Source organism: Melozone crissalis, unplaced genomic scaffold, assembly GCF_028551555.1.
Source record: "Melozone crissalis strain CALT ecotype California unplaced genomic scaffold, PUWL_Pcris_2 ptg000208l_1, whole genome shotgun sequence".
Lineage (NCBI taxonomy): Eukaryota > Metazoa > Chordata > Aves > Passeriformes > Passerellidae > Melozone > Melozone crissalis.
Window position 1 is genome coordinate 131,816 of NW_026535972.1, and position 22,199 is coordinate 154,014.

The 22,199-nt window shown below is 44.6% G+C and overlaps 1 protein-coding gene across 1 annotated transcript in view; it reads left to right on the forward strand.

Moving 5' to 3' along the window:
- The window catches only part of GOLGB1 (golgin B1), a 39,014-nt gene extending 17,247 nt beyond the window's left edge, over positions 1-21,767 (forward strand). Inside the window, exons 13-25 of the mRNA XM_054294072.1 lie at positions 1,202-1,275; positions 3,408-3,495; positions 4,210-4,277; positions 5,178-10,129; positions 10,916-12,866; positions 14,253-14,431; positions 15,610-15,775; positions 16,887-17,018; positions 18,375-18,533; positions 18,666-18,763; positions 19,421-19,555; positions 21,055-21,160; positions 21,531-21,767. Of these exons, the coding sequence (XP_054150047.1) occupies positions 1,202-1,275; positions 3,408-3,495; positions 4,210-4,277; positions 5,178-10,129; positions 10,916-12,866; positions 14,253-14,431; positions 15,610-15,775; positions 16,887-17,018; positions 18,375-18,533; positions 18,666-18,763; positions 19,421-19,555; positions 21,055-21,160; positions 21,531-21,665 (8,243 nt within the window). The 3' untranslated portion in view covers positions 21,666-21,767. The remainder of the gene's footprint in view (positions 1-1,201; positions 1,276-3,407; positions 3,496-4,209; positions 4,278-5,177; positions 10,130-10,915; positions 12,867-14,252; positions 14,432-15,609; positions 15,776-16,886; positions 17,019-18,374; positions 18,534-18,665; positions 18,764-19,420; positions 19,556-21,054; positions 21,161-21,530) is intronic.
- The last annotated feature ends 432 nt before the right edge of the window (positions 21,768-22,199 follow it).

Sequence of the window (22,199 nt, forward strand, 5' to 3'; positions counted from 1 at the left end):
TAAAGTGGGATGCCAACAATTGCCACCATAATCCATTCCTGACTTTGGTAGAATGAAATAAGGATTTATAGTTACTTTATATTTTGTAATTTCTGGTGCTTTTCAAGCAGACCTTAACAAATCCCTTCAAATTTCAAGCTGTTATTGTTTGCAATATAAAGATTCTTGAAATCCTTGTACAGCCTTAATTTCCATGGGCTTAGCAGTGCATTAGACCAGAATACCTGTAACTCTCTTTACATCTGTATGGATTCCTTGAACTTCTCTTGAGGCAGCTCTTGGAGGGATTGAAGGTCTCTCCTCCTGCTGTGTAAGGGAACATTGTCTGGAGTTCACTAGAGCAGAGTAGGGATCAATAAAGGAAAGCCATTATCACAGAAAACACAGACTGCCTTCCAATTGTTAGAATTCACAAAATGTTCATTTGAGCTTCCTCAGCTTCTGTAGTACTTAGTAAATACAGTTTTGTATAATCAATTGTATGGAGATAAGTGTGTGAAGGAGAACAGAAGAAAACGTTGTACTGTATGTTGATGGTATGTGTGTCCTCACTGCATGCTCAGAAGTGAAAAGTACAGAAATTTGTACCCCTTAGAGAACTGTTTAACTTGGTCCTGATTTTTATTTTGCATATATATTAACCTATTTTTCATACCATCATTGCTAGTTAATGCATTCACAAAAATGGGGCCTGTTTTTTAATTCTTCTAAATTGATATTTCTGGGAAGACACAGTATTTGCTGCTTTACAAATGGCTCCTATGCTAAAAAGCTAAGCCATCACCTAATACATTAATTAGAACTGAGATCAATTAGAATGTATTTTTCTTGTACATTTGTAACAATTTCTCATTTTATTTTTTCGAAATGAAATTTGAAACATCTTTCTACAATAGTTCTTCCTTTCCTCTCGTTTATAAAAATGTTTCTTAAAACTTGAATCTCTATTACCTGTCTTTCAGTATGTCTGTATGACAACAATTGTCCTTTTCTAAAAGCTGCTTAAAAGACCATGTTGGTTGTGTGGTTGCCTCTTAAAAAAAACCAAACCCACATTATCCTATGACAGTACATATTTCCACTGCATAAGTGTTATTAACAGCCATGTGTCCTTTCTCAAAAGCTCCGGGAAGAATATTCTGTTGCTGTCTAAAACAAAGTCTTAAGTGTGAAAGAAACTTTTTGTGTTTGAATGTTTCAGAAATACCACATTTGCAGCTTGTTCTCCGGGAGTCTCAGCAGGAAGCTGTGATGGCCACAGAAGATGCAGAACAGGTAATGATAAAGCTGCTGAAATAAAATGGGTCAAGGACTGGCCTCAAAACAGCTAAGCTGTCATGGTCTTTTGTAGCAATCCTCTTTAAAGGTTATTATTAACTGGATTAATGGTGAAAGACAGAAATAGCTTCCAAATACAGCTTGTGCTGTGTTAGTACCAGACTGTATTTCCCTTTGCCAGCTGTGTGCATTTCTTGTGTCCTTCATCCATCCGGTCACACTTGTGCTATTTTAACTATTTGTTAAATAATAGTTAATAATAGCACATTTGTGCTATTTTCTGCCTGTTGTTAGTTTTCTAGCAGAGTCTCTGGAAATAAAATTCTCTAGCAGTGTCTCTGGAATAGCAGTGTCTCTGGAAATAAAATTCCAAAGGCTCAGCTGCCATTATCTAAGATGCCTTTCAAACCATTCCCACTGCCCTAATGGGCACCTGGCTGACTGGCTGGGGAGCTGTGTGCTCCGTGAGTGGGACAGGTGGGCACTGTCCTTGTGCTGCTCTGTGAGTGGGGACAGGTGGGCACTGTCCTTGTGCTGCTCCATGATGGGGACAGGTGGGCACTGTCCTTGTGCTGCTGGGGGACAGGTGGGCACTGTCCTTGTGCTGCTCTGTCACAGGGGCAGGTGGGCACTGTCCTTGTGCTGCTGTGTGACAGGTGGGCACTGTCCTTGTGCTGCTCTGTCACAGGGACAGGTGGGCACTGTCCTTGTGCTGCTGGGGGACAGGTGGGCACTGTCCTTGTGCTGCTCTGTGAGTGGGACAGGTGCGCACTGTCCTTGTGCTGCTCTGTCACAGGGACAGGTGGGCACTGTCCTTGTGCTGCTGGGGGACAGGTGGGCACTGTCCTTGTGCTGCTCTGTCACAGGGACAGGTGGGCACTGTCCTTGTGCTGCTGTGTGACAGGTGGGCACTGTCCTTGTGCTGCTCTGTCACAGGGACAGGTGGGCACTGTCCTTGTGCTGCTGGGGGACAGGTGGGCACTGTCCTTGTGCTGCTGCCCCGTGTCCTGCTGCAGGTGCCAGTGCAGCCAGGCTGTTGTTGGGCAGAATGCAGGGTTAGGAACCTGCTGCTTGGCCTTCTATTCAGCATAGGGAGGGAGATGTCAGCCTCTGTGTGTCTGTACTGAGGCTTTGCTGTGAACCTGGTCATTAGCTTAGAGCCCATCCTGTCCACAGGGGGATGATTAATGCTGTGTTTTATCTACTACATTCCTCTCTATCAGAGGGTTTGCATGTTACTGTGAAGTATTAAGGTGAAAGTTGGTATTTGGAAACAGAGAAGCATTTTGAGTCATTCATCCCCCTTCCAAGTGCCTGCAAGCTGTGAGCTGGTAGATGAGTCGGAATGCACACACACCCACACACGCAGGCTTTTCAAAGGCACATGTAAGCATTTGAACTGTTTTCTACTGCCCCTTTATAGACAGTGGAAAAAACAGGTTCCTTAGCATATGTCTCACCTGCAGCAAGGTGAATGTTGAAAATGGGTCAATGAAAACAACCCTGGAATTGTCCATTTCAGTGTCTTCGTTATAACAAGAGTCCAGCTAAATAGCTTACATCTAAGTTTTTACACTTGGACAGCTATTCCTATCATTTGTGCACCTGACCCATGGCTTTAGGGCAAGTAATAGAGTTACCCAAACCCAGGTTAAGGCATCTAACAGTTAAAGGTTCTTGTGGGGTTCTTGGTTTGTTTGTGTGGTAGAGCCTAGCATAACTTTATTGGGAAAGCTGCAGGTTCTGTATCTGCTGGAGCAGTGAGGCATAGACACATGATTTCTCACCTCTGCCTGGGTGCTCAGTGAATGGTTGTGATACTGTGGTTAGTGCCTTTGAGGGAGTGAAGGTGGAAGAGAAACCATCTCAAGGTAGGAAGGAAGTTGTTTAGATCATTGCGTCCATTGATCTGTTGATCTGCTGAGATATGTCTTAGTCTATTGCTTAACATCAAAATTAATCTCTTTTTCATTGTTTATTTATTTATTTATTTTCTTTTGGCTTCAGAGTTGTGTCCAAACTCTGATAGGTTTTACTTAGAGCTGGCAGAGCAGTAGACAGCTGAGAGATCTGTCTCCTCATAGCAGGATCCTGGCTCAAAGCTCAGTGTTTTGTTCTTCATCCCACAGAATAAAAATATTGGTGCTGAGGCAAAATTGGAAGACCTGGGGACTGTGGAAGCTCCAGCCTCCTATGTAGACTGCTCTTCTTCTACAGGTGAGGATACAGAATGAGGCACGTGACAAGAAAATTGTGAAAATTTGAGGAGTTTCAGGGACAAATTTGAGGATTATTTAGAAGGAGGTGCTCTGAGGTCAGAATCTAAAGATTGTAATCTACAGAAGGCAGAAAATATTTACATGAGGTAGAAGAGAACATTCTAATGTGGGATGGGTAGGATATACCAGAAGAGAAGAAAAAAGTGGTTGCTAAAGGTAGGAAGAGAGAAGGGCTTGAAGGAGTGTGTTTGTAGATGCACAGAGGAGAATTAAGATAAAATTAAGAACTGTGTGTTTCTCTGCAAGCCAGTAAAAGTCTTTTTGTGTCTGGAATTCCATGCCACATCCCACATGGAGAAAAAAAGCAGTGAAACCAATCTGATGCTCCTTCAGGGGTCAGGAGTGCTGTGTGCAGGTGATGCAGCAAACACAGAGGATTGCACAGAACCGTGCTGCAGCTGCAGTGACTGAATTAGTGGTTGGAGTTAAACCAAAACAGGATGTCTGTGCACTGCAAAGACTCAAACTCTGGTTGTTTTCTTCTGTGCTTAGTTTGCTCCCTTTTTTTTCTTTTTTTTGTTTTTTAATTTTTTTTTGTCTTTTCTCACCTTCTATAGAAGCTTTGGTCCCATTTCTTGTCCCTTCGCTCTACCTACCAACTTTACCTGCAAATTGTTGCACTGATGGTGACAAGTGTTCCTTTTCTCACTAGGTGTGTCAGGAGAGCTGGTGAATTCTGAAATGCAAAAGCCTTTTGGTGACACTTCCGTGCTCTCTGAGGTACAAACGTAGTCCAAAACCCTTTTGGTCTCAGTATTGTATGCATTTGCAGATACAAAAACTTTAATTTAGTTTAAAAGCCTCAAAGAGTTGTCTCTTTTTACTCTCCTGTGACTTAAAGTGGTTGTTTCATTATGACAGCAGACTTTTTAAGAGCAGGTCTCCTTTAATGGCTCCCCATAAGCTGTTTCTGCCCTCCAAGTCTTTACAGTGCAGCACGTTGACTTATTGGTGGGCTGTTGATCCAAGCTGTCTGGGGAGGATTTGTGAGTGCTTTTCTTTTGTAATCTGTTTTGGGGGATGGGAAGAAACTTAATAACTTGGAAAAAGCCAAGCACTTCGTTCCAGGTGCTTTGTCTAGTGCTTTCACTTTGGGCATGGACACAGATTGGAATGTGGGTTTCCATCCTGCTTCTTTGCCATGTTAAATGGATAGATTGAATAGGGGACAAAAACCTCCTTGTTCAGAGGCTATGAATAGGATGGCATGAAAATGTGACTGGTTAGGTACACTAGAGGGTTTGTTAGAATCACAGGAGAACTTAAACAGTTCAGAGTTAGACTGTCTTGCAATCAAGAGAGAAGGGGGAAAAAGGGAATAGGAAGTTGTTATGGTCTGATCCTGCAGCCAGAATCTTTCATGCTGCGACTTCAGGAACTGAAATTAGCAGAAGTGATGTGGGGAGTCACAGAATCACAGAACAGTTGGGGTCAGAAGGGACCTCTGGAGGCCACCGAGTGCACCCCCACTGCCAAGGCAGCATTCCCCTGCTATTGGCAGGGCTTCCATTTATTGCAGAAGCCAGCCTGAGACAGTTACAAACCGTGGAAAGCAGATACTTCCAGAGTGGCCCTTTCACAAGATTCAAAGGAAAAATGATGTCTGCTATTTTCTTTTAGGCAAGAACAGATGGCTTTACCAATAGAAGCCAGCAGTTTACTGAGGAAAGCTGTCCACCTGGAATTCTAGACTATATTGCTGCGGAGAAACAGAAGGAGCTGTCAGTTTTGCTGCTGGAACTGAAGGAAGCCCAAGAAGAAGTAACTTTTCTGAAAAGCCGACTCAAGGGCCCCAGTGGCCAGACTTCTACAGGCAGCCAAACAGAAGCTAACCAGCTGGGAGAGAATTCACAGATACAGTGCCAGGAGAGGGAGGAGCAGAACGCCTCAGATACACAGAGTGTTTTATTGCTGACAGAAACAGAAATTCAGAAAACTGGCTTTCTTCAGGAAAATGGAATCAGCTTCCAAGATGAGCCTCAGGGAAGTCCTGGCCCCTCTCAGTCTCAAGAGCTCATCAAGTTACAAAACCAAATTACAGAACTGCAAATAATGCTACAGAAATCAGAAGAATCCTTTAGAAAAGAACTAGGAGAAAAATGTGCAGAAATAAATAGGCTAAACCAGTTGGCAGAGGAATACAGGAAAAAAGCAGAGGATCCTGACAGTACATTTTGTGTTTTGACTGATGAGCAAGATCAGCTCTCGTGTCAGGCCAAAGAACTTTCTACCATAACAGAACTGAAGGAGCAAGTGAAGCAACTGGAGGAAGAGCTAGCTCTTTCAGAAAAGCAGAGACTGTCAGACAGTCAAAGCAGCCTTCTAAGAGAGCAAATCCAGAGCCTTAAAAATGAATTTAAATCCAAAGATATAAAAATTGAAGCTTTGCAAAAGGACTTGGATGAAGCACAACTTCAGCTTTCTGACCAGGACATGCAACTGAAGGATCTGAGAAGCCAGGCTGAGACAAAGGAACGTGAAGTACTTCATCTAGGACAACTTTTGAGGGAGAATACAGCAGAGATGGAAGAGCTTTCCCACAAGTTAACCTTAAAGGGACGTGAGGCAGCAAGCCTGGAACAGCTCGTTGCTGAGCACACCAGGTCTGTAGAGAGCCTGCAGCAGGCCTTGCAGGAAAAGGACCAGCAGATGGCAGAGATCAGTGTCAGCATGTCTGAGAAAATGGTCCTGCTGAATGAAGAGAAGTTTGCTCTAGGAAACGAGCTGAAGAGTCTTAAGGAGCAGACAAGTCTGTTATTAAAATCCCAGGAAGAAAAAGAGCAGAACATAGGAGCAAAAGATACATGTCTGAAGTGTGGGGTATCCAAGCAGCAGAATGAGACAGAAGCAGTGAGTAAAGAAAATGAGGAATTAGTAAATCAAGTTGAACTTCTGAGAAAAGAAAATGAGCAAGTAAAGAGGAAGCTGCAAGCAGTATTTGTGAACAGGAAGGAGCTTCTGAAGAAGGTAACCAGATTGGAGAATGAATTAGAACAACTGAATAGAGAACAAAAACAAGAAACCTCAGAGGCTCGGGCAGCTGCAGGGGAGGAGGACATGAGAAGCATGATCAGCAAAGAAATGGGTCTTGAAAACCAGCCCCGTGAGGACTATCTAGTTCAGCTGCTTTCTGAAAAGGAATCTGAGCTGCAGAGCATGCGGAAGGAAAAAGAAACTACTGAAGCACAACTGCAGGCAGTGATTGAGGAAATGAGGCAACGCTTGCAAGATAAGGCAAACACTGCTTCAGTTAAAGATGAAATCATGGAGCATCAGGCAGTTCCTGACAAAGTGACTGAAACCAATGAAAGCCCAGAAGATGATGAAGAAAATGAGAAACATGGTTCAGCAGGTACAGATCTGGAAGAAAAACAAAAGTCTGCTCTTAGAGAAAAGATTTCAGTTCTTGAACAAGAAAAAGAACAACTTCAAAAAAAACTTCAAGAAGCTCTCATATCTCGCAAAGACACTATAAAAAAGGCTCAAGAAAAAGACAGGCATCACAGAGAACAATTGAAACAGCAAAAAGATGATTACAACATCCTGCAAGAAAAATTTGATCGGCAAAGCAAAGAGAAAGACAGTATCCAGGCTCAGCTCAGACAGCTCCAAGAGCAGAAAGGATCAGCAGAGAGTGTTTTTAGGAGTCAAGGTAGGTTGGATTCTTCATGCATGGAAGCAGAAGATACAACAATTAACAAGCTTGTACAAGTTGCAGATATTTCTGAGGAAGAGTGGAAAAAACACCTTGACAAATTGCAGATGGAGAAAGAGAAATTGGAATGTAGTGTCAGCCATATGCAAAGGGAGCTTGCTCACAAATCAGAATTAATCTTTGATTTGCAGCAGCACATAGCACAGTTGTTTGTAGAGATAGAAGGGCTGAAGAGAACCTCTGACCAAGCTGAAGCTAAGGGAGCAAGTCTTCAGACAGAATTGGAGGAGAATCAAGGAAAAATTTCTGGAGTGGCCAGTCTGGAAGACTTGAAAATTCTTGTGCACCAAAAGGATGAAGAAATAGAATTTCTTAGCCAGCAGTTAAAGGAGAAAAATGACACTCTCAATAATGTGCAGGCACAATTGCTGGAAAAAGAGGAATCAGTCCAAAGACTGTGTAGTCAGTTGGAGGCTCAGGCTCAGGTGCATGAGGAGCAAAGCAAGCGACTACAAATGGAGATGCTTGAAATTCAGGAGAAGCAGAAGGACAATGCAGAAGCAGCTAAGCAGAAGAATCAAATGCAGAGAAAGTTGCAAGCAGCACTTATCTATAGAAAAGAGGCACTAAATGAGAGCAAATCTCTAAAAGAAGAGCTGGCTAATGCTAAAATTACTATTGACAGTCTTTCTGTCAAGCTGACAGATTTGGAAAGCCAAGTATGTGGCCATGTTAAAGAAACAGATACCTTAAGAGAAAAGTTAGTGTGCCTCACTGGAGAGCGAGAAAAACTTACTGCAGAAATTGATAAACTACTTGGAGAAAATCAGAACCTTGATGGATGCTGTAAAAACCTTACACTTAATCTGGATAGCGTTGTTCTAGAGAAGGAGAAGCTGGAGAAGGAGGTGGAATCATTGAAGAGCTTTCAAGCCACTGAGAGTTCTGAGTGGCAGGAGAAACACAAGGAGCTTCAGGGAGAATATGAAACTCTGCTGCAGTCATATGAGAATGTGAGTAATGAGGCTGAGCGAATTCAGCATGTGTTGGAAACTGTTAGGCAGGAAAAGCAGGAAATTTTCATTCAGCTCAAAGGGGCTGAAGCAAAAAAGCAGGAAACAGAAAAGCAGCTACAAGAAACTGAACAGGAAATTGATGAAATGAAGGAGAAAATGAGGAAATTTGCAAAATCAAAGCAACAAAAGATCCTGGAACTGGAGGAGGAGAATGAGAAGCTTAGAGCAGAGATGCATTTTACAAATGGAGAGCTGCACAGGACTGGAGAGAGCTTTACAAACACTAGCCTGAAAGAAGACCTGGAGTGCTCTAGGAAGGAGTGCCAGTCTCTTTCTACTCAGCTTGAGACAGTAATGGCTGAAAAGGAGTCTCTGAATCAAGAGATTGTGGACTTGAAGTGCCTTTTGCAGGTAACAGAGTCTAAGCTGAAGGAAAGCAGAGAACTTGTGGACAGGTGTGTTGCCCAGCAGACAGCGGGGCAAGAAACTGATAAGGCAGCTGCCACACCATCACCAACGGAAGAGTCTGAAAATCAAGTGGACGTGTCTTTTCAACCAGAGCCTCGTGCTGCCGAGCTGGACCAAGAGGCATCTGAAAGTGAGAGACCTTGTGAGGATCCTGGTCTCTACAGACAGCAAATAGCTGAGCTCACCAGGCGAATCGCAGAGATGGAAGATAACAGAAGGGCTTCAGAGCAACAGCTGGGTGACATCCGCAGGTGTGCCGAGACTTTAGCAGGTGAGAAAAGGGCTTTAGAGCACCAAATAGGAGAGAAAGTCCATGAAGTGAATGATTTGCAGGCCACGGTAGCAAAGATGGAGCAAAAGGTCCAAGAAGCCAGAGACGACCTCATCAGAATGACAGCACTGAAGGATGCTCTAGAGGCTGAAAAGGATGATTTGGAAGAAAGGCTCATGAATCAGCTGGCAGAACTTAATGGAAGTATTGGAAACTATCAGCAAGATGCAACAGACTTCCAAATCAAAAATGATCAACTGAAACATGAGCTTCAGACTTTGCAGAGAATGATGCACGAACTGGAGGAGGAGAAAAGTCAGATGGCAAAGGAGAAAAGCAAAGCGAGTTCAGAAGAGCAAAAGGAATTTGTGGGAAAGCTAAAATACAATTGGAGAGGAGAAAGCAGCACACATATAAAGGAGCTTCAAGAACTGCTGAAACAGAAACAGCAGGAGATTAAGCAGCTGCAGAAGGACTGTATCAAAAGCCAGGAAAAGAACAGTAGTTTAGAAAGAACTGTTAAAGCTCTGGAATTTCTGCAGAGTGAGACTCAAAAAGAGGTAGAAGCAGCCAAAGAAACTTCAGCTAAAGCAGTTGAAGACACCAAGAAAGCCCAGGCAGAGCTTGCTCACTGCAGAGTAGTGTTGGATGACACTCAGAGTGAGGCAGCAAGGGTTTTAGCTGAGAGTATCAAAGTGAAGGAAGAGTTACAAGCAGACAAAGAGCAAATTAAAATTCAAATGAAGAAAAAGGATGAAGACTTTGAGAGAAGACTGGAACAGGAAAAAGACAAGCACTCAAAGGAGATCAAAAACATGGAAGCAAAGCTGGCGACATTGCAGAGAGAGAAGGACCATATGGAAACAACAGTTGGTGATCTGCAGGACTCCTTGAAGACAAAGGATCAAGAAGCAAAGCAGCTGGAAGGCAATCTAAACAAAACACTAGCCCAGCTTGCAGCCTTCACCAGGAGCATGTCTTCCCTTCAGGATGATAGGGATAGAGTGATAGATGAATCAAAAACATGGGAGAAGAAATTCACTGAAACTATTCAAAAGAAAGAAGAAGAAATACGTTGGAAAGAGGAAGCTTGTGTTGTGCTACAGGACCAGGTGAAACATATGACCATGCGTGTGGAGGAACTCCAGACTCAAATATCCAGGTAAATAAGCTGTGTCAGGGGAGGTTTATCAGGAAAAGGTTACTTTGCATTTGTTATCTGCACAAGGACATGAGGTGATCACTCTAGAATAGTCCTCCTTCACGTCCTTAGGATACCTGTGTTAAATCTGTTCTCTGTGACAAGCATTCACCATCGATTACTCTCCAGAGCATTTCAAATTTCAGATTAATTAAAGAGTCTTTTGCACTGAGAAGTCAAGAGGGCATTGGGATACATAATTCCAGTTTAGTGCCAAAATAAATTTTGAGGGGAAGATGGAGCTATGGAAACCTATCAAAATGTGTATACAGCTGTGTATTTCCAAAATTCAAAACTGAACCATTCTTACATGAGTAAAATTGTTTATATATATATATGCTGTATCTTTGTGTGATGAAGCATTAAATGGACATCACAGGTACCAGAACAGCAACTTCATTGTGGGGTGGCATGGAGTTGTTTTTATTGTTAGCTACAATGGACGAGAGAAGTAATGTAATGACAGGGGCGTGATAACTTTCAGTGTTTAAGTGAACACTTTTTTCAGTATTGACATGAACAACTTTAAAAGAATATATTCCCCTGCCACCACCCCTTTAAGGCAGTAGTACAGTCAGAACTTTAAAAGATATCTTGAATTTTAAATTGAGAGATATTTCTAGCTTGCTTTCTTTAAGTAAAACAAATTCTGTGGGTTTTCTAAATTAGTATAAGAACAGAGTTAGTGTGGGTTTAGCTACTGAGATACTTTGTGGATTTTTGACCAACTTAATCTTTTCTTTTCAGATTGGAATGCAACAAGAAAGACTGGGAGGTTGATTGCAGGAAGGAGATTCAGCATCATCAAAAGACATGTGAAATGTTGCAGGAGGAAAAAAAAGAGCTTTTGACTCGGCTTGAAGGGTCTCAGGAACTGTACAGCAAGTCTCAGAATGAACAGCAGGAACTGGAGTCAGAAATCAGCAGCCTAAGAGACCAGCTTGCTGACTTACAGAATTCCTTCACCAAATGTGAGCTGGCCAGGGAAGAGCTGGGGACTGTGGTCAAGCAACAAGAGATGAGTATCCAGAATTTTAAACTCAACTGTGAGCAGCTTGAAGCTGACCTGCAGGCTTCCAAGGACCTAACAAATAAGCTGCATGAAGAAATTAGTGCCAAAGATGAAAAGATCATGAGTTTGCTGTCTGCCAAAGAAGAAGCAGTGATGGCTGCTCTAGCTAAATTACAGCAGCAGCATTCTGAAGAGACAAAAGAGTTGGAGTGTAGGCTAAGTAAGGAGGAAGACAATAAAAAAGCCTTGGAAAATGAGAAGAACAAATTTCTTGACAAACTCAATCATCTCACTGAAAAGATGAAGATAAGCAGAGAAGAAAGTAAGCAGCAGAAGGCACAGCTGGACTCCTTCACCAAGTCCATGTCATCTCTGCAGGACGACCGAGACCGCATTCTGAGGGACTACAAGCAGCTCGAGGAACGCCATCTTGGTATAATCCTGGAAAAAGACCAGCTAATTCAAGAGGCTGCTGCTGAAAACAACAAGCTCAAGGAAGAAATTAGAAGTTTCCATGGCCAGATGGATGACCTCAACTCTGAGAATGCCAAGCTGAATGCACAGTTGGTGCGGTACAGAGAAGACCTTAACCAAGTGATTTCAATAAAGGACTCCCAACAGAAGCAACTTCTCAAAACACAGCTTCAGCGGATCCAGACTCTGGAAAATGAGAAGGCAACCATAGAAACACAGCTGAAGGAGTCTGAGCATACTCAGGATGATCTCAGGAAGTGCATGGAAGCCTTAAGAGAGGATAAAGTCAGTATGTCTCTAGAGATTGACACTCTTAGGTCCTCTCTGTCGCGAGTGCAGAGTGAGGTGGCAGCATTACATGAGGGCAGTCCCATTGTGGAGTGTCAGGCAGAACTGAAGGCTCGAGAGAAAGAGCTACAGCAACTGAGTCATGAGCTTTCCCTCTCCCAGAAGAGAATAAGAGAACTTGAGGGGGAGCTAGACTGTGTTCAGAGGGATGCAGCCAAGAGAGTGGGAGAGGCTGAGGACAGGCTTCGGAAGGAGCTGAAGCACCTGCATCACGATGCAGGGATAATGAGGAACGAAACCGAGACAGCTGAAGAGAGAGTAGCAGAGTTGGCACGGGACTTGATGGAAATGGAGCAGAAATTGCTTGAAGTCACAGATGAAAACAAAGATCTCAGAGCTCAAATTCAGTCTTTTGGGAGGTCCATGAGCTCTCTTCAGGATAGCCGAGACCAGGCTAATGAAGAGCTTCGTCTTTTGAAACAGAAATATTCTACAGACTTACAGGAACAAAAGAGTCTAGTGCAGACTCTTCAGAAACAGATGGGTCAGCTACAAGAGGAGCAACGTTCCACTCTCAGGGACCGAGATATGGTCAGGTCTGAGCTGACAGAACTGCAGAAGGCTATTGATGAAAGAGGTCTCTTGGCCCAGATTGAGGAACTTAATCAACAGCTCAGAGCTAAAGATGATGAGCTTCTCCACTTGTCTTTGGAATTGGAAGGCTCTTCCAACCAAGTCAAATCTTTCTCCAAGGCTATGGCAAGCCTGCAGAATGACCGAGACCGTCTGCTGAATGAATTGGACAAAACACATAAGATAGAAGAAGTGAAACAACAAGCAGAAGGGAGCATTTCCACCACTACTTTGGAAGTGCAGAGTCTGAAGAAGGCACTGGCCTCCTTGCAGAGTGACAGAGACAGAGTAGTAAGTCCATGTTTTCTCTTCCTGCTCTTACTTTAAGTACCAGAGGAGGTTTGGATCTTCAAGTCTTAAAATTCAGCACGCTTAGCTCTGATAATAGAAATGTGATGTATAGATCAGGCTGCATCTTCATGGAATCACAGAATAGTTGAGATTCAAAGGGTCTTCTGGAGTTCTTCTAGAGATCTCCTAGTCCAACCCCCCTGCACAAACAAGGCTTGCTGGAATAGGTTGCTTTTACAATGTCTTGTTGGATTTTGAATATCTCCATCAGTAAACATTCCACAGCTTCTCTAGCCCTCTAGCCAGCCTGTTTTTGACTGACCAGACTGCAGGTTCACAATTCTCCTTTCTTGCCCTTCTTGTAGGTAGGGATGACATTTGCTTTCTTCCAGTCTTGAGGAACCTCTTGGGTCACCATGACCTTTCAGAGGGTCCCAATGACCTTAGCATTTGTGGGCATGCTCCATCAGACCCCATGAATCTGGTATGGGCCATCTGTATTATTTTCTCTGGCATGGAGGCTGTGATTCCATTGTTAACTTCCAAGGGTGGTTTCTCTGTGAGGTTGGTTTAAAATATGAAATCATGGAAGTAAGGTCTCTGTTAACCTGCATAGTTCACATCTGTGTCAGCTCATTTGATTTGCCTTAGATTTCTAAGAGACTAGAACAAAGGCTTGAGTTTCCTTCTCCTCTTGGCAGCTGACTTTCAAAGCAGGTACAAGACATTGCAGATTCCTTCAGACATTCTTGCCTGCACACTGGATGTGTCTGTGTTTGTGTGGTCTCTAGCACAGTGCAGCCCAGCAAGTTCCAGAGTTCTCCTTGCTGCTCAGAAGACAGAGTTGACCGTCATGTCCCACTGCCACTCACTGAGCGCTGTCCTGTCTCCAGAGTCAGCCATGTCTTCTTGTCTTCAAAAACAATTGCAGTGATGCATGTGTAACAACAACAACTTATTTCTAATTATAGCCTGACTGGAATTGGAGAGCTAAAAGGATTTTAGCTCTTATCAGTTTCCTGGTTTACAGTAAATACCAACTTCAGGAGTTATGCCTAACCAGCTCCTTCTGTGTCACTTAGTTTTCCTCTGATTAAGATGATTATTATTGTATTCTGGAGTCTTTTTGTTAATGTATTTCACATCTTCATGGGAGGGCTCAAAACTCACTGCCCTTATTACCAATAGAATTGTCTGAGGGCGTTTTTCTGAGCAGTTTTTAGTACACTGCTGTATTTGATGATTCTGTTTTTAGTTCCTCTGTCCTCTGAATGTGACGCTTTTCTCCCTTCAGACACCACAGTAAGAAATGCTCTTAAACAGTTCTGAGTAATAAACCTGATGCTTGCTCAGCTGTCACATAATGATGTTTCTCTTTAATCCCAGGTAAGAGAGCTGGAGAATCTGCAGCAGCAGTACATCCTTGTTGGGGTGGAAGCTGCTGAGAATTCTCGCTTAAAGGCACAGCTGCAGCAGCGGGAGCAAGAGGCAGACAAACAGCTTCGCCTGCAAGAACAGCTGAGGCAGGAAGGAGCTGTGTACCAGCAGGAGCTCCAGCAGCTCAGGTGAGCTGTCTGTCTGCTTCCTGCCTTGGCCAGGTTGCCCATGTGGTTGTTGTGGGCAGAGCTGGGGAGAATGCTGAGAGCCCCACCTGTGCCAGGTGACACTGAGCACCCGCCCTGGCCAGGAGAGGACACGGGATTCTCTCGCCCAGCTTCTGCCTCAGGATTACAGCCCAGCAGCTTGGAGGTCAGTGCCTGTGTGGAATAGATCAGGGATGTCTTTGTTTTATTTCCTTCATCCACTGGTGGTCAGTATCATCTGTTGGAGAGGAAACTGAGGCTGTTTCTTGCATTGGAACTTGTGTATATGATCACAGTACTTTCCATTCCAGGCTGCTGCTGAGCGCCCTTTATTATCCCACTGATAGCATAGTTTAGAGCATACTAATTTTGTATGTTTGTCTAATCCTATATTTCACTTGCCCTATGTCTTCTAGTTTGTTCTTTTTAACTCTGTAATTCAAGTCTAGTAAAAATATTTTCTCCAAATGGACTAAAACTAGTCAGACAAATATGCTCTGTTCTGAAAACAGGGGGAAATGCTTTCAGGTATTTCAGAGATCCATTTAAGAATGCCTGAGGCTGGAATGAAAAAGGTGGGATTTTCTTTCTGAAAAGGTCTATGGCTTATCTTTGTCCAGAGTGATGTAAAAACTTGTAGTTCTCTCCCTCCCCTGTACGTCCACTCTGACCCTCAAATTAACACTGCAGATTTCGTAAAGTTTGAAGCATCTTACAAATTTTATTTATCCTGACAAAAGAACAGGAGGTTTATTTCCTGTGCAGCTTTTACACTGTACTGAAGTGCTGGCCTCAGGTTGGTGTGGTACTGTGGGTCTGGTGCAGAGAAATTATTATGGGGACAAGTGGCATTGCCAGTGACTTCCTTGACAAAACTCTGTACAGTGAGATCAAAACAATGTCCAGAAACACAGAAAGTGTGAAAAAGTCACCCTAGGACAGCATGGAACAATCCAAAGGGTTCAACCAAATACAGAAAACTTCCTTACACCTGCTTTAAAGGTTCCTGTACTTAGGTGTGTTGTTTTGGCTTGGCTTGGTTATAAAACTTCATGTCTAGCATGAGGTGATGGTTGGATCACCCCTGGCTCAGTCTTAGCTGGGTACCTGGTCATCATGCTGGCAACTTCCTTGTAACTGGCCTTGTTTATGCTGGGCAGACAGGAGAAGAACACGTGGGAAAAGCAGAGCAGCAGCATGAAGGAGCAGTACCTGCTGGCCATTGCAGAGAAGGACAAGGAGCTGAGCCATTTGCAAAGGATCACACAGGAAATGAGGCTGCCCTTCAGCAAGGCTCAAGCCGTACAGGAACAGCACCAAAGCAAGGTGGGTGCAAAGATACAGATTCTTTACTGGGAATGTGAAGCTTGAAACTCAACCAGAAGAGCATGTGTTGCCTCTATCCAGCTCCTGCAGACTGCAACGTTGGATGTGGGTGTGAGGCCTCCAGAGATAATACCAACAGTCTAACTTGCATCACTGAAAGTTGTAGAAATTAGGGCGTACCCTTAAGTGCTCTTCATTACGTTCCTGGTTTCCAGTCTTTCAAGAAAGAGGGCAGAAGAGACAGGGCTTCCTAGGCACCTTGGGTCCTTTGGAGCAGCATGGAACTTCTCAGATGTGTATTCTGGCTGGTCTAAATTGCCCTCTTGTACTGTCTTTGAATCTAAGATTTTTCTGTCTTAGTGCTCATTTTAATGTCAGATCTTCATTTTTAAGTTTTCTATTGAATTTTTCTTGCTTGCAGTTTTTACTGTAACAGGGATCTGCCATCCTGGTTCAAGCCCAGAGAAGCTGAGGCTTGAACACTGCACCTTCTCTCTTATTCCCCCTGTATATAGTCCTAAGAGTGGAGTGGAATGTGTTTGGTATTTTGTTTGTGCAGGGAAGACTGCATGCACAGTGCAGTGCATCAGAGCCAAGACAACTCTCCCACCCATGTCTGCAATGTCCCAGTGGATTATGTCAGTGGAGGGGGCAGCAAATCTCCTTTATCCCTTTGATACACCCATGCATATATGCAAAGAAAAAGCTTGAACAATGTTCATGTGATGCTTTCCAGGAGGATTCTTCAGTGCTGGCCTTCTGGTCTTTGTTGATTAGATCAGTGTGGACATTACTTTAGGTTTTTGTTTGTTTTTTCTTTTCTCATTCATGTGCCTTTTTTTTTCATCCTGTGTTGCAAACAGCTTTAAGACAACTTTTGAACAGGACCCATCATATGTGCAAGTTTGGTGTTCTTTCCTGACTGTTTGTATTTTCAGATGGCTTTTAGGATATTTCTGTTTATTCCCCATTTGTTCTTTTGCCTGAGCAGATCAAGTTCCAGGTCTAGGAATAATGTTAGGTTTGACCTTGGAATACTGAAAAGAGAGGAGAAACACAAGAGTGAGTTGTCACATCAGCAGTATATTTTCCATTGTTCTTTCCTTGGCAGATTTCTCCAGAAGTCCTGAAAGGGGACTTTTCAAGCCTAGAAGCAGAGATGAAACACCTCCAGGCCCAGCTAAGTGACAGTCTGAAAGAACTGCACCAGAAAGAGCTCAGAATTCAGCAGTTAAACAGCAAGGTACTGATACGTCTTACACTTGCTTGCAGTCAGGGACAAGGAATGTGGGCAGGGTTTGGCTGCAATAGGGTTCAGGAAGCAGGAGTGGATCTGTCCTTGCAGGCATTCAATGAAGTAACACAAAATCAGAATTGGATCTCTCAGCAAAGGAGTGTTAGAATCACAGTGATGGATTCACTGCTGCTGAACAGGGCTGGCACAGCAGCAGAGCGCATACCCCATGCCCTGCTCTCCTCAGTGAGCAGCTGTGAGAGCCAGAGCTCTGCACAGAGAGAAGCGATGAGGGGCACAGCTGTTCCTATGGACCAGAAGCACATGTGGCAGCTGTGAGAGCCAGAACTCTGCACAGAGAGAAGCGATGAGGGGCACAGCTGTTCCTATGGACCAGAAGCACATGTGGCAGCTGTGAGAGCCAGAACTCTGCACAGAGAGAAGCGATGAGGGGCACAGCTGTTCCTATGGACCAGAAGCACATGTGGCAGCTGTGAGAGCCAGAGCTCTGCACAGAGAGAAGCGATGAGGGGCACAGCTGTTCCTATGGACCAGAAGCACATGTGGCAGCTGTGAGAGCCAGAACTCTGCACAGAGAGGCCATGAGGGGCACAGCTGTTGCTATGGACCAGAAGCACATGCAGGTCCCAGGCAGATCCCATGCAGCAGGCTCAGGGACAGGGTCTGCACCAGCAGCTTTTCTGCCACTGCCAAGGTGACAGAAGGGGAGAGGGAAGGAGAGAGGACAGATGGGAGGGGACAGTGGGGGAAAGAAGTTGAATGGGGGAGGTGAAGGCCAGGGGACCAGAGAGTGGGACCATATGAAGAAAGTTGTTTGCAGGTTCCATGTCCATGGTCAGGAGCACTTGCTAGCCTCCAGCTTTCTGGGCTGCTGAAGGAATTCCCTCCTGGGGAAGGCAAGCTTGTCATCTTCACTTCTGCCTGCTAGCTTGAAACACTTCCTGTATTTCAGTGCAGAATCACAATTGGTCAATTCCCACGCTGAAATGGAAGACCCAGAATTTATTCATCTTCAGAAAGAGAGCTGTGTTCAAGGTGAAAGTGAGAATAAAAAATAACAATTTACTGATGATATTTCTAAAAGCTTTAGGTCAATATCAGCACTTTAGAAATCTTTTTCTGGACAGGTGGTATTCTGTACATCTCTTTGATGTTTTGAGACTCCTGTTACAGAAACCTTTGCCACAAGCTGCTCTTGGAGATTGTCACTGATCTTTTGACATTAGTGATGGGCAGCGTGGCAGTCATATGTTTTCAAGAGAACTCTTACACTCAACTAGACAGAGAACAATTTTGCTTTCACAAAATCAATTTCTTTGCTTGCTGATTGTGTTCTCTTCTCAGCTATCTCAGGTTTTTGAGGAGAAAAATGCCCTCTCCCTGCAGCTGCGAGGGAGCAGTCGGGGCACCTATGAGAGCCATCCGCACTACAGCGAGGTCCTGAACCGCTGCCTGGTGCTCGAGAGGCAGCTCCAGGAGCTGCAGGCTGCAGACAAGAGCATGGTGAGGGGGCTGGCCTTGCTGCACTGCGGGGAAAAGCTCACTGCAAGTGGCTCTGTTAACTGTCCAGCATGGTAGTGGCTGTGTGTCCTCTTGGTTCAGTGCAGTTTGCAGCACGTTCTTGTGTTCTTACAGGAGCTGTTTGCAACAGATGCTGCTCCAGGAGCACCCCAAGAAAAGAATGAGTCACAGAGAGGCACTTACACACCTGAACTGCAGGAGCTGCAGCTGAGGTAAAGAAAGTCTGAGAAAACAGGGGTGGAGATGTTGGTCCTGATGGAGGCCTTGAGGCTAGTGATGAGCCTGATGCTTTTACTCTGCACCAGTGTTGGGAAAACTCAGTCCCACACTAGGATCTTGTGGACTTGGAGGAACTGTTGAATGCACTTACTAGCTGTCATTAGTTATCTCTTTGGATTAGAGCTTAAAAAAACCACAAGGATAACATACAGCAGCAGTGCCAGCCAAACCAGCATCTTGGATCTGGTAGGCTGAATCCTCAGTAGCCGCTGAAGTATATCAATGGTCCTGGTCTCAGGGTTGTAGCCTGAGAGTGTGTCTGGAATTGAGATGTAGCACAGGATTCCTTGTAACCTTCTGAAACTAAGATCTGGCACATGATTCCTCAAACCCTTTCAAAATAATTTTCAGAAGGTGAAGCCATGGTGACAGAGGCAAGGATGTCCTTCCTGATGTGAAACTGAAGCTTGAAGAGATTTATCTTCTCTCATGTTTTCCAAATAGTTTATATATAGTAAAGATGACTAAGTCTCCTCTGTGAGCTGGGAGGTAATTTGAGTCTGTTCACACACTGCATCAGTGAATGCAATAGAAACACAGTGGTCCATGATTTGGGCCTTTTTGGCACATGCTGTGTTACTTCCTGACAGGTTGTCTGAAACAGAACACTTACATAGCAGCACAAAGCAGGATATGAAGTATTTGGAGGAGCAGCTGGAGGAGGAGCGGGACCGTCGCCTTGCTGCAGAGGAGGCTCTTCTTGCAGCACAGGATCAGATCAGGAGGTGAGGCAGCTTGAGCAAAGGAACACCATCACCACAGAGGTGTGCTGCTGCTAGCTCTGTGTTTCATATGCACTTCATCACATCCCTCTGTCAGATGGCACTGGTGGCACAGAGACAGCTACCGTGTCGGTGGCAGAACCACAGAAAGGTTGAGGGTGGGGGTCCAAAGGGGTTCAGGTACCTCCAGAGACCATGTGGCCCAGCCCCCTGCTCAGCCTAGAGCCAGCTGCCCAGGACCCTGTCCAGATGGCTGTTGAGTATGTCCAAAGAGGAAGACATCACACCCTCCCTGGGCTACTGTTCCTTCAATTGTAGGCAGATAGGATGAGACAAACGATTAGACATTAAGACAAGTTCTGCCTAGAAGTTAGATGCCAGCTTGCTCGATTAGTTAAATTAACTACTGGAAAAATACATTTGGAGACTGAGAATTGGGTGCAGGCTGGAGAGGAGTTCTCATGCTTCCAGGGGATTTGTCTGCCCAGTAAGCACCTGTCTGTCATGGCTGAAACAGCTTTGACTTGAAGAATGTCACTCATTTTTAATGTATTGCCAATTAACATCAACTTTTCATTGATTTGGTTATTGATAAACAATTAAACACTTAGGAGAAAGGACTTTTGTCCACTTTTCCCAGGCTTAGTTTGAGCCCCCTGTCCTGCCCCATGCCCCCTCTCCAGCACTGCAGTGTGCACTGCACAGGGCTCTGCCCATCTCAGGGCACTGCATGGATGCCCTCAGAGTCAGCAGAGCAGAGGCAGCTGGTCTGGACTAGATGTTGGCATTAGGATGCAGTGAGCAGCAGGTTCAAAATGCTTGATTCCCCTCATTGACTACGGAGGGGGCTTTAGTGCATGACCTGATTGTAGGCACGCATGCTGTGCATTTCCTGGTAGTTCAAATAACTGGAGTTATGGACTAGTGGAGTCTTTACATGAAAACAATGCCTTTCTTCTGACACACTTGCTGATTTAGTCAAAAAATAATGGTCTGTATGGAAGAATTCTGGATGAAGTTCCCTGGTAATTGCTACAAGGTTTGGACAACTATAGCTCCTTCTGGCATTAAAGTCTATAAAAGCCTCCTGCAGCTGATCTCACTAATAAACCATAGCCCCAGGATGTGATTACTGCCTCTGTCACTAGAAAATAGGAAGAACCAGCACTATTGCAGCCAGAGCTGGCTTCCAAAATAATTTCATAGAATTTAAAGCATACAGGTGTATTATCTGCCCTGACTTCTTTCAAGTCACACTATAAAATTTCACTTGAAAGGAAGAAAGACTCTTAGTAGCTGGGCCACCCTGTTCTTTTGCTCAGTGTGAGCTCAGGAGGCATGAAACCTGTTCAAATGGAACCAGCTCTTGGCAAGTGAAACCAGTTTGCTTGCAGGGGTTGTTTCCTTTTCTGAGAAATACCTTCTTTCCTAAGCTTGGTTACAGTGTTGATTTGGGACATCATAATAAAAAACTGAATTTAATTTCATATTTGTTGTGGCAGGTTGCAGTCAAGTGAGTGGTCATCTTCCTTAAGTGCCAGCATTGATATGACTCCAGGGCACGAGCAGTCCTTGCTGATAGACTCCACGGACAATAATTCCAGCAGAGTAAGAATTTAACATTCACAGCTGTCAATTATGTGAGCCCCAGCTGCTTCAGGAAACAGTGAACCTACAGCACTTCAGTTCCTCTGTAGACACACATAAATCAGTCAGGGACTGTGTAGTTTTTCTGCTCTCACCATGCTGGAAACAAAACTGGATGGGGCTGGTTCATGGACAGCCTGCAGAGAGCAGGGCAAGGGGAGCATCTCGTGAGGATTGCCCTAGTGTTAGAATCTGACAGTGGAGCAATTTGGGGAAGGTTTATGTTCATTAGCTTAAACCAACTTATCTCCATGGTCTGGAGAGTTCCGAATGAAGGCAGCTGGGGCCACAGCCACTCCTTGTGGTGACTGCTCTCTCTTTACTCTTGCAGAGCCGGAGTACTCCTGGACTGCGGCGCCTGTTGCGCTCTCTCCTCCGCTCCCGGGCCCACCTGCCCCTGCTGGTGGCCACGTACCTGCTCGCTGTCCATGTCCTGCTCTTCCTGTGCTTCACAGGCCGCCTGTGAATGGGAGTGGCGGCTTTTCCTCAGCCCTGTGCATGCTGAGGGCCTGCGCGCCCTCACGGGAGGGCAGCACTTGTCCCAGCCTTTCCAAACCAGCCCTGAAGCAGCAGCCTGCTGTCAGTGCTGGGGAGCTGCTCCAGGAGATCTGCCCTTCCCTTGGTGTTTCTATGGGAGTGCTTCATTTGCTGAGCCAGGGTTGTGCTGCAAGCCTCAAGGACAGCATCTGTTCCTGTGCCTGGAAGCAGTACCACTCATTTTAGATAGTATTGTGCTGCAGTAGGAATAAGAAAGATACTCTTGAGTTGCTGCAGTACTTCAGCACTTCTAAAACTGCACAATCTTCCCCCTCTTAGGCTGAATCCATAAGTGAGGTTGGGGGAACATTGTAGCTGGATGTAGGAGAATTGTCTTCCCTTTCTTCCACCGCTTAGATTTGCTCCATGGCTCAGAGCTGTCTGAAATGCATATCCTAAGGAAGTTATGGGCACTTTAAGGAATGTGAATTTTAAAATCATGTTTCCTGCTCAGTTGCATCTC